At 44.6% G+C, this 15,328-nt stretch overlaps 1 protein-coding gene across 3 annotated transcripts in view; it reads left to right on the top strand.

Moving 5' to 3' along the window:
* Window positions 1-15,328, top strand: part of med23 (mediator complex subunit 23) — a 103,467-nt gene that overhangs the window by 60,986 nt on the left and 27,153 nt on the right. For all 3 annotated transcript variants that reach the window (XM_060913754.1, XM_060913753.1, XM_060913752.1), the window contains exon 19: window positions 514-719. In XM_060913754.1, coding sequence (XP_060769737.1) covers window positions 514-719 — 206 coding nt within the window. The remainder of the gene's footprint in view (window positions 1-513; window positions 720-15,328) is intronic.

Genomic DNA, 15,328 nt, shown 5'->3' with positions numbered 1-15,328 from the left:
TTGTGTGTTAGACAAAGCAGTGCTCTGCGGGGAGACCCGACGCTTTCTCGCTCTCCTCAGGATTAAAGCCGCGCACAAATGGAAGCGAATGTTTTTGTAAAAACAAAATAATGACTGCTTTCCTGTTTACCACAAATTAGAAAATTTGCGGAATAGATTTACCTCAACTGCGTAATTATGCAATTTATTTCCATCCATTTCAAAGTACGCTTTCAGGGAAACTTCGGTGGGATGTGAGGCTCTCGCTCTCGCTGCCAGGTGGTCTTGAAACAACGCTTCATCCTGTTTAGCAATAAACGGAACCCAAAGCGAGCTTGTCATTTTCTTTTTTTTTTTAATTCGGTCTCGATCGGTACACAGTGACCTTCCTCACATTCTCGACGCGGGAGAAAATTGCAGAGGTTTTTCCTCAGGCGCTGTAAAACTTAATTACCACGATGACTCAAAATTACAGAGAATACCTCTGATTGTATGTTCTCCTTCACCCACTCCACCACCACCTCCTTTGCGCAGGCGTTCTTCAAGCAGAACAACGTTCCTCAGGAGAGCCGCTTCAACCTGAAGAAGAACGTAGAGGAGGAGTACAGGAAGTGGAAGTCCATGACCAACGAGAACGACATCATCACTCACTTTTCCATGCAGGGTTCACCGCCACTCTTCCTCTGCCTGCTCTGGAAGATGCTTCTAGAAACCGACCACATAAACCAGATCGGCTTCAGGTAAGCCAGCTGTTTTCTTTTCTTGTCGCTTGGTGTTCGAGCTTACAAAAATAGAAGGTTGATTAATTTTCTATATAGACCCCTTTCACTGACGTCACCCGAAACCGGAAGTAGACAGACCCTGCGCCATTTTGGAAGACCAACAAACTCGTGATTAGGGGGAAATAACGGCAGCGGTATGTGAACCCACGAGAATAAAGTGGAGTGGCAAACGACTTAAACAAATCTGAGCTGTTTTATTTATGATTTATTGGCCCAACAGTAGACTTGAAAGAAACCTGTGTGAGACTTGGCAAAAAACTGTGGATATAATGGATAAGTCTGTGCATGATCTGCGGACACTTTGAGGTAAGCAAATGCAAGAAATTCAGATTTAAAACGTGCTAAATTGGCCCCAAGTTGATAACTGGATGAGGAGCAAGCCTCCCAGACTTCTACAATTTAATAATAATAATAATTTAGGATGGTTTGGGGCTTGCTCGCTGCTGCCAGGTTGGTTGTTGAGTAGCCTGACTGTTTTTTTTTTTTTTTTTCTTGTGTGTGGTATCATTGTTGATGCGAGGTTGTTTTTTGAACATGCCGATGTGGACACGATTTCCCCTGATGAGTTATGACTTCAGACTGTGTGGAGGTGTGGAGTCCGCGTGATATGTGCGTAAGATAGGCTTCTCATGTGTTTGGAGATCCGCGCTCCGAAACAAGCGCAAGCACCCCCCCCCCTCCCCCCAAGGGAAAAAAAGGGACCCCCCGAAAATATCGGCATAGTTCGAACACTGAGTGTAGGCACTGGGTGTAAACAACAAATAGTTTACAATTGGCCCTTTTCCACTACCCTTTTTCAGCTCACTTCAGCCCGACACGGCTCGCGTTTCGACTACCAAAAACCGGCACGACTCAGCTCGCTTCAGCCCTGCTTAGCCCCTAAAACTCGCACGGTTTTGGAGTGGGGCTGAAGCGAGCCAAACCGTGCCGAGTGAGGTTGGGGGCGTGAGCAGACACTCCCCTGTGCACTGATTGGTGAGGAGGAGTGTCCTCACATGCCCACACACGCCCCGCGAGCGCGCTGGGATCTGTAAACACCGCAAACCCGGAAGAAGAAGAATTACGAGAATTTCTGAAGCCTTATGCGCCTCGCCTCATCTATACGCTCTTGCCAGTATCTGTTGGCGTTGTCGGTGACAACAAGCCACAGCACCAAGACCAGCAACACTAACGACTCCATGTCCTCCATGTTTATTGTTTACTCTCCGGGTCGTGAGACTACCGCTGAAAAGATCACTGAATCAGTGACATACAGAGCATCGTGGACGAGTTCGCGGAGCGCAAGGCTCGTCGTATGCCCTTCAAATAATGCGCGCAGTAGGCTATTGATGTTTTATTATGAGCCATGTACAGTATGTCGCCGAATGTTTTTTTGTTTGAGTTACATGTTCGTTTGAAGGACTTAATGTACAAAATAACATAGTTGCACCCCGGAGTGTTGAAATTGGTAAACACAGTGCATTCAGTGAGGTTTGCACCGCCCTCCTTTTATTTCTGACTCTTCCTGTCACCGTTGCAGCCTCTGAGCGCTCATTCGTATGCCCTTCAAATAATGTGCGCAGTATAGGCTATTGATGTTTTATTATGAGCCATGTACAGTATCCTAATGTTTTTTGTTTCTGAGTTACATGTTCGTTTGAAGGACTTGATGTACTAAATAACATAGTTGCACCCGGTAGTGTTGAAATTGGTAAACACCGCAGTTGCGGACATTTTGTAGCCTAAAATGATGTTATGATAAGCTTTAATAAAGGGCCCGGTCATTTGCCCCGCCCCCGGCCCGGCTCTGACTTGTTCCGCCACGGTCACTGATGTCACTGTTTGCGCTGCTTAACATCACGTGACGTCCACCCACTTTCGCTAACTCCACCCAATGTGTCCACCCACTTCCAGCCAGCACGGTTCAGTGCGGTTGTAGTCGAAATGCAACTCCAACAGCCCCGCTCAGCTCGACTCAGCTCGACTCAGCATGGCACGGCTCAGCCGCGTTTGTAGTGGAAAAGCGGCAAATGTCTGGGTAGCAAACAGATGGCAGAATTGGTGTCCGGTCCTCCTTATGTTTCCATTCTCCCTTGCCGCGAGTCTTCTCATATGGGTCAAACCCATCAATCACAGCCAGTTTCTCCACATACCGTGCCCTTTCTGCAGCTGGTAATGTACTCACATAACCCGAATTATCATCCATCGTGTCACTTTACTCTCGCTCGTACTTTGTTTTATATTGTGAGTGCATGTACTTGGTCTTCCAATACGGCGCCTAACAAAATCTCACGGCGCGGTGACGTCATGTGAAAGGGGTCTATAGAGCGGCTCTGATAGTAGTGCAGGTTTATTATACAGCGGGTACAGAAAGTATTCAGACCCCTTTAAATTTTTCACTCTTTGTTTCATTGCAGCCATTTGCTAAAATCAAAAAAAGCTCATTTTATTTCTCATTAATGTACACTCGGCACCCCATCTTGACAGAAAAAACAGAAATGTAGAAATTTTTGCAAATGTATTAAAAAAGAAAAACTGAAATATCACATGGTCATAAGTACAGTGGTGCTTGAAAGTTTGTGAACCCTTTAGAATTGTCTATATTTCTGCATAAATATGACCTAAAACATCATCAGATTTTCACACAAGTCCTAAAAGTAGATAAAGAGAACCCAGTTAAACAAATGAGACAAAAATATCATACTTGGTCACTTATTTATTGAGGAAAATGATCCAATATTACATATCTGTGAGTGGCAAAAGTATGTGAACCTCTAGGATTAGCAGTTAATTTGAAGGTGAAATTAGAGTCAGGTGTTTTCAATCAATGGGATGACAATCAGGTGTGAGTGGGCACCCTGTTTTATTTAAAGAACAGGGATCTATCAAAGTCTGATCTTCACAGCACATGTTTGTGGAAGTGTATCATGGCACGAACAAAGGAGATTCCTGAGGACCTCAGAAAAAGTGTTGTTGATGCTCATCAGGCTGGAAAAGGTTACAAAACCATCTCTAAAGAGTTTGGACTCCACCAATCCACAGTCAGACAGATTGTGTACAAATGGAGGAAATTCAAGACCATTGTTACCCTCCCCAGGAGTGGTCGACCAACAAAGATCACTCCAAGAGCAAGGTGTGTAATAGTCGGTGAGGTCACAAAGGACCCCAGGGTAACTTCTAAGCCACTGAAGGCCTCTCTCACATTGGCCAATGTTAATGTTCATGAGTCCACCATCAGGAGAAGACTGAACAACAATGGTGTGCATGGCAGGGTTGCAAGGAGAAAGCCACTGCTCTCCAAAAAGAACATTGCTGCTCATCTGCAGTTTGCTGAAGATCACGTGGACAAGCCAGAAGGCTATTGGAAAAATGTTTTGTGGACGGATGAGACCAAAATAGAACTTTCTGGTTTAAATGAGAAGCGTTATGTTTGCAGAAAGGAAACCACTGCATTCCAGCATAAGAACCGTATCCCATCTGTGAAACATGGTGGTGGTAGTGTCATGGTTTGGGCCTGTTTTGCTGCATTTGAGCCAGGACAGCTTGCCATCACTGATGGAACAATGAAGTCTGAATTATGCCAGCAAATTCTAAAGGAAAATGTCAGGACGTCTGTCCATGAACTGAATCTCAAGAGAAGGTGGGTCATGCAGCAAGACAACGACCCTAAGCATACAAATCGTTCTACCAAAGAATGGTTAAAGAAGAATAAAGTTAATGTTTTGGAATGGCCAAGTCTAAGTCCTGACTTTAATCCAATCAAAATGTTGTGGAAGGACCTGAAGCGAGCAGTTCATGTGAGAAAACCCACCAACATCCCAGAGTTGAAGCTGTTCTGTACGGAGGAACGGGCTAAAATTCCTCCAAGCCGGTGTGCAGGACTGATCAACAGTTACCGGAAATGTTTAGTTGCAGTTATTGCTGCACAAGGGGGTCACACCAGATACTTAAAGCAAAGGTTCACATACTTTTGCCACTCATAGATATGTAATATTGGATCATTTTCCTCAATAAATAAATGATCAAGTATAATATTTTTGTCTCATTTGTTTAACTGGGTTCTCTTTATCTACTTTTAGGACTTGTGTGAAAATCTGATGATGTTTTAGGTCATATTTATGCAGAAATATAGAAAATTCTGAAGGGTTCACAAACTTTCAAGCACCACTGTATTCAGACCCTTTGCTCAGTATTGAGTAGAAGCACCCTTTTGAGCTAGTACAGCCATGAGTCTTCTTGGGAATGATGCAACAAGTTTTTCACACCTGGATTTGGGGATCCTCTGCCATTCTTCCTTGCAGGTCCTCTCCAGTTCCGTCAGGTTGGATGGTGAACGTTGGTGGACAGCCATTTTCAGGTCTGTCCAGAGATGCTCAATTGGGTTTAGGTCAGGGCTCTGGCTGGGCCAGTCAAAAATGCTCACAGAGTTGTTCCGAAGCCACTCCTTTGTTATTTTAGCTGTGTGCTTAGGGTCATCGTCTTGTTGGAAGGTGAACCTTCCGCCCAATCTGAGGTCCTGAGCACTCTGGAAGAGGTTTTCTTCCAGGATATCTCTGTACTTGGCCGCATTCATCTTTCCTTCAGTTGCAACCAGTCGTCCTGTCCCTGCAGCTGAAAAACACCCCCATAGCATGATGCTGCCACCACCATGTTTCACTGTTGGGATTGTATTGGGCAGGTGATGAGCAGTGCCTGGTTTTCTCCACACATACCGCTTAGAATTAACGCCAAAAAGTTCATTCTTCATCTCATCAGACCAGAGAATCTTATTTCTCATAGTCTGGGAGTCCTTCATGTGTTTTTTGGCAAACTCTATGCGGGCTTTCACATGTCTTGCACTGAGGAGAGGCTTCCGTCGGGCCACTCTGCCATAAAGCCCCGACTGGTAGAGGGCTGCAGTGATAGTTGACTTTGTGGAACTTTCTCCCATCTCCCTACTGCATCTCTGGAGCTCAGCCACAGTGACCTTTGGGTTCTTCTTTACTTCTCTCACCAAGGCTCTTCTCCCACGATTGCTCAGTTTGGCTGGACGGCCAGGTCTAGGAAGAGTTCTGGTCGTCCCAAACTTCTTCCATTTAAGGATGATGGAGGCCACTGTGCTCTTAGGAACCTTGAGTGCTACAGAAATTCTTTTGTAACCTTGGCCAGATCTGTGCCTTGCCACAATTCTGTCTCTGAGCTCCTTGGGCAGTTCCTTCGACCTCATGATTCTCATTTGCTCTGACATGCACTGTGAGCTGTAAGGTCTTATATAGACAAGTGTGTGCCTTTCCTAATCAAGTCCAATCAGTTTAATTAAACACAGCTGGACTCCAGTGAAGGAGTAGAACCATCTCAAGGAGGATCAGAAGAAATGGACAGCATGTGAGTTAAATATGAGCGTCACAGCAAAGGGTCTGAATACTTATGACCATGTGATATTTCAGTTTTTCTTTTTTAATAAATTTGCAAAAATTTCTACATTTCTGTTTTTTTCTGTCAAGACGGGGTGCTGAGTGTACATTAATGAGAAATAAAATGAGCTTTTTTGATTTTAGCAAATGGCTGCAATGAAACAGAGTGAAAAATTGAAAGGGGTCTGAATACTTTCCGTACCCGCTGTAGATAACGGTTTATTCACAGGGACGTCCCACATAATAAACGGATTGAAAACGAATCAGAGATGTTTAACATTTCTGGAAGGAGTCTCCAGTGTCAGAGGTAAAGCTTTGCTTTGTAGTTTTTAAAAAAAAAAAAATGTATTAGCGTAAAGACTGCGATGAAAAAGAGAATCTGGTGAGGGAATGAACGTTTATAGCTGCTATAATGTAAGTAAGAGCAGGAAATAACTTGCTTCATAGACAATATCGGTGTCTAATTCTTAAAAAATGTTGTGTAAGAGAAATGAACCACTTCAGGACATGCTTTTATATGTAAATTAATCCACTTCACGGTGGTAACAGTCACACTGCTTCATCACACGGTGATAATCGCAATCATTACCCAAGATGTGTATTTTTCTCCAGCGTTCTTCATCAAGGACACTTGCACTGACCCGGAGGATTTTGAAACGCTCTCTTGTACGTGCTGCAGCTGCAGATCGTTTCACAAAGTCGTGTTGTGTTGGACTGAGCGAGTCCCGCTAGCGTCTGCTGATGACTCGGATCACGATGTCTCACTGACAACACAGCCAGTGTTCAGAACACACCAGCTGACTGGTGATGAGTGATAAAGATGGTTAAGAGGGCAGAAATGTCCCATTTGAACCCAAAATGCGTTTGGCGTTTCAAGTTTTTTCTGTTTGTTCTGCACTGGAGCTCCAAGGCGAACGAAGGGAAGCTTCGAGCTACCAGTTTAACATCGTGATCGACCATGTTACGCAAAGTGTTCAGTATACAGTACTGTGCAAAAGTCTGAGGCACATGGAAAGAAATGCTGTCGACCAAAAATGGCTGAAAAAATGAAATGATGAATGTTTCAATATTAAAAAAAAAACTCCGACAGTAATCGGTAAGCTATCATGAATGAAACAGAGTCAGTATTTGATATGAGGCCATTATTGAAAAATGTTCTGTTTCTGGTCCACCGGCCGGGTGAGTGCCGTTTGTGCGGTTGAAATTTTTTTTTTTTTTTAACGCCAGTTTTTCGACATTTTTTCGGGTTCGTAAATATAAAATCGAACTTGACATTTACGCATTCCCAGGGCTTTCCACTAAGGCCAAGTTTACATTAGACCGTATCTGTCTCGTTTTCTTCGCGGATGCACTGTCCGTTTACATTAAACCGCCTGGAAACTCCGGGAAACGGGAATCCGCCAGGGTCCACGTATTCAATCCAGATCGTGTCTGGTCCGGTGCTGTGTAAACATTGAGAATACGCGGATACGCTGTGCTGAGCTCTAGCTGGCGTCGTCATTGGACAACGTCACTGTGACATCCACCTTCCTGATTCGCTGGCGTTGGTCATGTGACGCGACTGCTGAAAAACGGCGCGGACTTCCGCCTTGTATCACCTTTCATTAAAGAGTATAAAAGTATGAAAATACTGCAAATACTGATGCAAATACTGCCCATTGTGTAGTTATGATTGTCTTTAGGCTTGCCATCCTTCCACTTGCAAGTGGTAAGCGATATGCGCTGGGATCACACACACAGCGGCTCAGTCCCGAATCACTGGTTGTTCACTTCACTCGCGCGCTCTGTGAGCTGCGTAAGGCCGGAGTGCGCACCCTCCAGAGGGCACTCGCTGTTCAGGGCGGAGTGATTTGGAGCGCAGGATGCCTGCGGAGCCGAGCGTATCCGTGTATTGGTGTTGCTGTGTGCACACTAATCGTTTTAAAAACGTTAATCTGATGATCCGCTGATACGGTCTAATGTAAACATGGGCTAAGGCTCATACTAGCCAGCCATGACAAATAAGTAGCCAGCCGGGGGGAGTAAACACAAAATAAACTCCTGTGCATGCAGTTCCCAGGATTAAATGTATTTTCCACAGACCATTTATTTATTCACTTTACTCAAATACAAAGTAAAATGGCAGTAAATCTTCTTTCTTTTCTTGCGTATTGCATCATGAGGCGTTCGTGGCTTGTAAATCTCTTATTTTCGGTGCATGACACATTCACGCAGCTGAGCATGCTATGAATTAACAACGACAACGGTCTGCAGTGGGACTACACAATTAAACACTCAGCGAACATTTCTCCATTTGTGTATGAAAATACACTCCAACCACTCAGTTTGGGTTCATTTACAACCAATGGTGTCTTTTGACGCCAGCATGTAATTGAACGAGAGAAGACTGGTTTACCGGAGTCAAAATAAGCGTCATCTCTGCTTCTGTTCCCTCCGACGGCCCCGACTAGGGCTGCACGATATCAGAAAAATATGCGATATTCGATAACATGACTGAATATCTCGATATCGATATGTATCACGATAATTAAATATATAATGTTTTTCTTACCTCTACTCGCCGTTCTGCCCTGTCTAGCATTTAAAACACCCAATGCATCGCTTCCATTCCAACATTATTTTTTATTGGAAAAACATGGCTACACCTGCAATGGTGTCCGTCAATCATCATTAAATCTCTTAATTTTTGTGAGCGCAGCAGAAATATATTCGGGGAAGTATAGAGTCTCTAGACATCGTGTCTTCAGCTCGAACTCTTCAGTCAGAAAATGAACTGTGAAACTCGAGTAGGGTTCTGTGGTGCGACTTGACCATAGGTCTGTAGTACTTGCGTAGTACTCCGCTCCACTTACTTCAAGTGTAACTGATTTTCAACACGTGTTGTACATGTCTGGAATTGCGACTTGAGAAAAATACTTCCGTGAGGGAATTTTATACCGTCGGTCCAGTATTGAAATCATGTCCACAAATCCACTGCTGGTAACAGCTGTCATTGGCATCATGTCTTTCGCCAAGTATCTCGCTATGCCTGCCGTTATGTCTTTGTGGCGTTTAGAATGTGTCTCATAAGGGGTTATATTAGCAAAGCTCTGCTGAACTGTAGTCACCTTCGTAATTTTAGATGTTGAAGGACTTGGCATATCATTGGACTGTTTGCTGCTAACGCTAGCTTGGATCTCTTCGTACAGGTGTTTATGGTTGCGTTGTAGATGCTTATGGAGATTCGTCGTGTTCCCCTTGGTAGCTGCCACCACTGTTTTACATGTTTTGCAAAGTACCTGAGTTTGCAGTACGTCATTGTGGCAGCGGGGGCGTGGTCAAGCGCCGGTCTGTGACAGGAGGGCGGAGCCAGGGAAGGTGAGTGGCAGAATCGCTACACCTGACGGTAATTAACCTGTGTTTTGTGTGTTTTCCCAGTAACCACTGTAGCGCTTTCGAAGTGTGGGTGGAGCACAGAGGACGGCAGGACAACGCTTTGGATGCAAAAAAGGCTTTTTATTTCCCAACTTTTCAGTCTAAATCGCCAATTCCTAACATGCGGCGTAACACACACACACACACACACTCTGTGTTCTTGTCCCGGGATGCGCTCCCCTCTGCTCTCCCTCTGCCTCCTTAAATAGGGAGCGGTTACTGGGAAAACACACAAAACGCAGGTTAATTACCGTCAGGTGTAGCGATTCTGCCACTCACCTTCCCTGGCTCCGCCCTCCTGTCACAGACCGGCGCTTGACCACGCCCCCGCTGCCACAGTCATCCCTCCTGAATCCAAAGTACTTCCAAATAGCAGACGTACGGTTTTTTTTTTTTGGAAACCAGTTCCTCCTCACACAAGTTTGTCTCACCACACTTGCTACCGCTCGCACCTTCCGCCATCACCACGAGGCTTTTACTTGTTTTGCAATAGGGGGCGGAGTTATCCCGCGGCGCTTGTTGACATTCAAATGTGATTGGACGGCACAGAAAAATGTGCCTTTTATCGAAATTTAAGTAATTTTTGCGGTATGTGTATCGCAAACTATGATATCGCGATATCGATACTTTTTCGATATATTGTGCAGCCCTAGCCCCGACACACTACTGCCTCTGCCGAGTGCGCGTGCACACACCGCATGTCGGGGCCGCGGATGAGTTACTCTCCCTTGATCAACGAAGTCGGCGGGGAATTTGTGGTTATTATCGGTACAAACAGCGCGAATCACAACTTAAATGAGTGCGGTTCAGTTTGACATTATTGTCAGTCCGTTAGATAAACATTTAATTTTAGTCGGCTGTATGGCCGGCAGCCGGCGTTTGTGGAAAGCCCTGCATTCCGCGCAGAATATAGAATCGAAGCAGCCACCATGAAGGAAGGAGATCCGGAGTTTTCAAACATTTGCTTAAGTGTGAAATCGCAAAATGGTATTCTAGCGAACAACAAAATAGTAAAGATTCAGAAAAACGAATCATTCAGTGATCATTTTAATAGTGTAATTTCATCCGAACTAGGCCTAACGGTCGATTTAGAACTACAAAAAGTCCGTGTCGGACATTTTAAGTACCTTTGTAAAAGTTTTGCAAATGTTGCAGTCAGCATTTAAAATGCTAACTTAAAGTTTTTGTACAAGTTTCAGTTGATTAAACCGTCATATTTTATTAAATGTGTCTGCTTTTGTAATAAAAAAGTACTGAAAGAAAAAGCAAACACAGCATTGCGATTTCTTATCCATCCATATATATATATATAAAAAAAAAAAAATCCTTCACTCCCGACTGAAAATTTTTTTGCTCACCCGGTAGACAGGAAATGGATTTTTTTTAAGGGTGGCCTGAGACGACGCTTCGCTTTAAAATGAGTGTCGTTTTATGCGGAAATGAGCTGTAGGTTTTACTGAGCATCTTGCAGAACCTTCTGGACACTTTGACTGTCACACTCGCTTCTTCATTCTGCACCAAAACTCGGTAGCCTTCATTATGTTTTCTTTTTTTAATCTGAAAAGCACTTTCTTATAGTGCTCTGAAAAAGTATTTGCCCCTGCGGATTTCTTCCATTTTTGCTTATTTGCTGCATTCGGATCCAACTAAGTCTAATATGAGATAAGTAAGTAAACACAAAATGCAGCTTTTAAATGATCACTGCATTTATTAAAAGTAAACGGTTAATCAAAATCACCAGTGTGAAAAAATAATTGCCGTCTTAAAACTAATAACTGGCTGGGCCACCCTTGGCGGCAGCAGCTGCAATGAAACGTTTGCAATAACTTAGCGTACAGCGAGTCTTTTACATCGCTGCGGAGGAATTTTTGCCCACTCGTCTTTGCAGAATTGTTTCAATTCAATCAAAACCCTGATTGGAGGGTTTTCGAGCATGACCTGCTCGTTTAAGGTCTTGCCACAGCATCTCAATTGGATTCAAGCAGTGTTGTAGTCGAGTCACTAACAGGGTTCCTACAGATATTTTATGTTGAATTTAATACCTTTTTACTACCTTCACAATTTTTTTTTACTACCACAGCGACAATTTGGATTTGGACATTTTCTCACAATTTAACAAGGTAATCTTTGAGTGTATGTGTTAGTCCAAGTGAATGTGCTACATATAAGTTAGTGACAACTCTACCCAAAGAGTTGGATTGATGAGACAAGATAGAAAGAAAATCTGAACGTACCGGTAGCGTAACTCTTTCCCTTTGGACGCATAATAGAACCTCCCATTGCTAGGGCTACACATGGAGTAATGCATATTTGCATAAAAGAAAACAAACTTCCACATACAAGTTATAATTTTATTGAACTGTGAAACTGTGGCCCATAACCTCTTAACGGGTACACAGATTTGCACTAAACCTTGTGTGTCAACACTTCACATTAGGTACAAGATCTGATTACATTTTGTCGGCCAACACTTTCAAGATGGCCAACCTTTTGTTTGTGGAATAATCTTTTGAACAGGTGAACAGATTTGCACAAAAAATCTTATGTGCTTAGGTACATCAACTCATTACATTTAGATCAGGTCAAATGGCAAACACCAACCCACACACACACCCACACAAAGCGCACACACACATGACAAAGACAAGACACACACCCTAAAGATACAAAACACACATAACCCAAGCCCTATTTTGGCAGTCTCTCAACACATTGCCAAGTTTGCTTAAGGTAGTCATTTGCACCAGTCCTGTAGTCGTGAAGGCCCGTGGGCAGAGTCAACACCTTCCTCCCAGAGATCAGTGTTTTAGAGGGTTAATCTTAATCATTTGAACAGTTCAACAGATTTGCTCATCACATTTTGGATGCCTCAAATGGCGCGCACACAACGCACCAGGCGCGCGCGCGCACACAATGCACCAGGCGCGCGCGCGCACAACGCATTACATGTGCCTCGATCAACTTTTCAATGAGCGCCTCTCGCCGATTGCCATCTACCGCCTTTAGCCAGTCTTTAAAATCAGGTTCCTCCAGCCAGAGGTCTGAAAATTTGCATTTCCCCATTGTTTAATTCTCGTGCAGATGTCGCCAGTCGGGTCAACAGATAGATTCGACTAGAGCCGTATAAACAAAGTCAGTCTCGTACTAAACAATCTCTGGTATAAATGTATACTGGATTCGACCGTTATTGGAATTCAATGTGCATGCGCCACCAACTCCTCACTGCGGTCCTCCTCGATACATAAAAATAAATTCGCCCAAATGTAGTAATTTATGGATATTATGGCATGCAGGTTAATTAAACGAATTAGAAAACACATAGGCCCAGTTGGATGGGGGTCAAAAAAATGTACTACCACGTCAGATTACGTTTACTACCTTTTACTACTTTTTACTGGCCATAATTTAGCCTATTTTAATTAACTACCTTTTACTACCTTTTAAAACCCCGCGGGAGCCCTGACTAAACCTCAAGTCCGAGTCCAGTCTCGAGTCCTCAGTGTTCAATTAAAGAAAATTTCGAGTCGAGTCCGAGAACAACACTCCAGCCGGCCCATGTGATGGTGGCTGTTTCAGCGCCATTAACATTAGTTTGTTCCTGAACATGACTTATGAACAGGTGAATGTGCTTCTCTTTGTCAGGGAGTGTGAAGTATTCTGTCAGAGATGGTTGGGAGACGGATGTAAGTGCAGAAGGTGTGTTTATTAATACAGGTGAAGACGGTAAACAATCCAGAACGGCAGGCGAAATCGTAAAACGGTGAAACGGGCGATAGGTCAAGCGAGGCACAAACAGACTATTGTAGACTCAAGACGAGAATATGTTGGCACTGCAACTTGGTAATGTATCAGCAACGCAGCTCGGTATTTTGCAAAGTAAGTGTGTGTTCACGTTTTTTATATCGGCGCGCTGATTGTGCCTCAATCCTGTGCAGGTGCGAGTCGTTTATGGTGCAGCGAGTCTGCTTGGTGCGCATGCTGTCCGGAGCGTGCCCAAGAGTCTATCTGATGCACGCACCAAGCGTGAAATTAGTACAAAAATTTAATGTAGATATAAATATCTTGTGCCAAATTATTATGGCATGTTACAAAAAATAAAGAAAAAAATCCGAGTCCTCGTCTCCAATTCACGAGTCCTAATGCAGTTAATGCACAAATCCAAGTCCGAGTCATCAGTGCTCAAGTCCAAGTTGAGTTACAAGTCCTTAAAATTAGGGCACAAGTCAAACTCAAGTACTACAAGTCTGGATTCAAGTCAGGACTTTGGCTAGGCCACTCCAGAACCTTTAATTTTATTTCTTTTCAGCCATTCAGAGGTGGACTTGCTTGTGTACTTCGAATCATTGTCCTGCTGCATAACCCAGCTGCGCTTGAGCTTCAGGTCATGAACTGATGGGCGGGCATTCTCCTTGAGGATTTTCTGGTTGAGAGCAGAATTCATGGTTCCATCAATTATGGCAAGTCGTCCAGGTCCTGAAGCAGAAAAGCAGCCCCAGACCATCACACTACCAGCACCATGTTTCACTGTTGGTATGATGTTCTTATTTTGGAATGCTGTGTTTGCTTTACGCCTGGACCTATGTCTTCCAAAAAGCTCTATTTTTGACTCCTCAGTATTATCACAGAATATTGTCCCAAAAGTCTTGGGGGTCATCAAGATGCTTTTTGGCAAATGTGAGACCAGCCTTTGTGTTCTTTTTGGTCAGCAGTGGTTGGTTTGCGCCTTGCAACTCTTCCATGGATGCCATTTTTGCCCAGTGCCTTCCTTCTTGTAGGATCATGAACAGTGACCTTAACTGAGGCAAGTGAGGCCTGCAGTTCTTTAGATGTTCATCTGGGTTCTTTTGTGACCTCTTGGTTGAATTTTGGAAGGCCGGCCACTCCTGGAAAGATTCGCCACCGTTCCAATGTAGATTTTTTTCCATTTGTAGATAATGGCTCTCGCTGTGGATCGCTGGAGTCCCAGAGCCTTGGCAATCACTTTGTAACCCTTTCCAGACTGATAGATTTCAATTATTTTGTTGGACATCTGTTCTTGCAACTCTTTACTTCACAGCATCTTTTTAAGATCTATTAACTTGCTTCATGGCGGCACAGTGGTGTAGTGGTTAGCGCTGTCGCCTCACAGCAAGAAGGTTCTGGGTTCGAGCCCCGTGGCCGGCGAGGGCCTTTCTGTGTGGAGTTTGCATGTTCTCCCCGTGTCCGCGTGGGTTTCCTCCGGGTGCTCCGGTTTCCCCCACAGTCCAAAGACATGCAGGTTAGGTTAACTGGTGACTCTAAATTGACCGTAGGTGTGAATGTGAGTGTGAATGGTTGTCTGTGTCTATGTGTCAGCCCTGCCATGACCTGGCGACTTGTCCAGGGTGAACCCCGCCTCTTGCCCATAGTCAGCTGGGATAGGCTCCAGCTTGCCTGCGACCCTAGTGAAATTGAACCCAATAATCAATTCTCGTCTCGTCGTCTTCCGCTTTATCCGGGACCGGGTCGCGGAGGCAGCAGTCTAAGCATGGAAGCCCAAACTTCCCTTTCCCCAGACACCTCGGCCAGCTCCTCGGGAAGAACACCGAGGCGTTCCCAGGCCACCCGAGAGACATAGTCCCTCCAGCGTGTCCTGGGTCTTCCCCGGGGCCTCCTCCCGGGGGGACATGCCTGGAACACCTCCCCAGGGAGGCGTCCAGGAGGCATCCGAAAAAGATGCCCGAGCCACCTCAGCTGATTCCTCTCGATGTGGAGGAGCAGCGGCTCTACTCCGAGCTCCTCCCGAGTGACTGTGCTTCTCAC

This window comes from Neoarius graeffei, chromosome 2 (genome assembly GCF_027579695.1).
Source record: "Neoarius graeffei isolate fNeoGra1 chromosome 2, fNeoGra1.pri, whole genome shotgun sequence".
Classification (NCBI taxonomy): Eukaryota; Metazoa; Chordata; class Actinopteri; order Siluriformes; family Ariidae; genus Neoarius; species Neoarius graeffei.
This window is presented reverse-complemented; position numbering and strand designations above follow the sequence as displayed.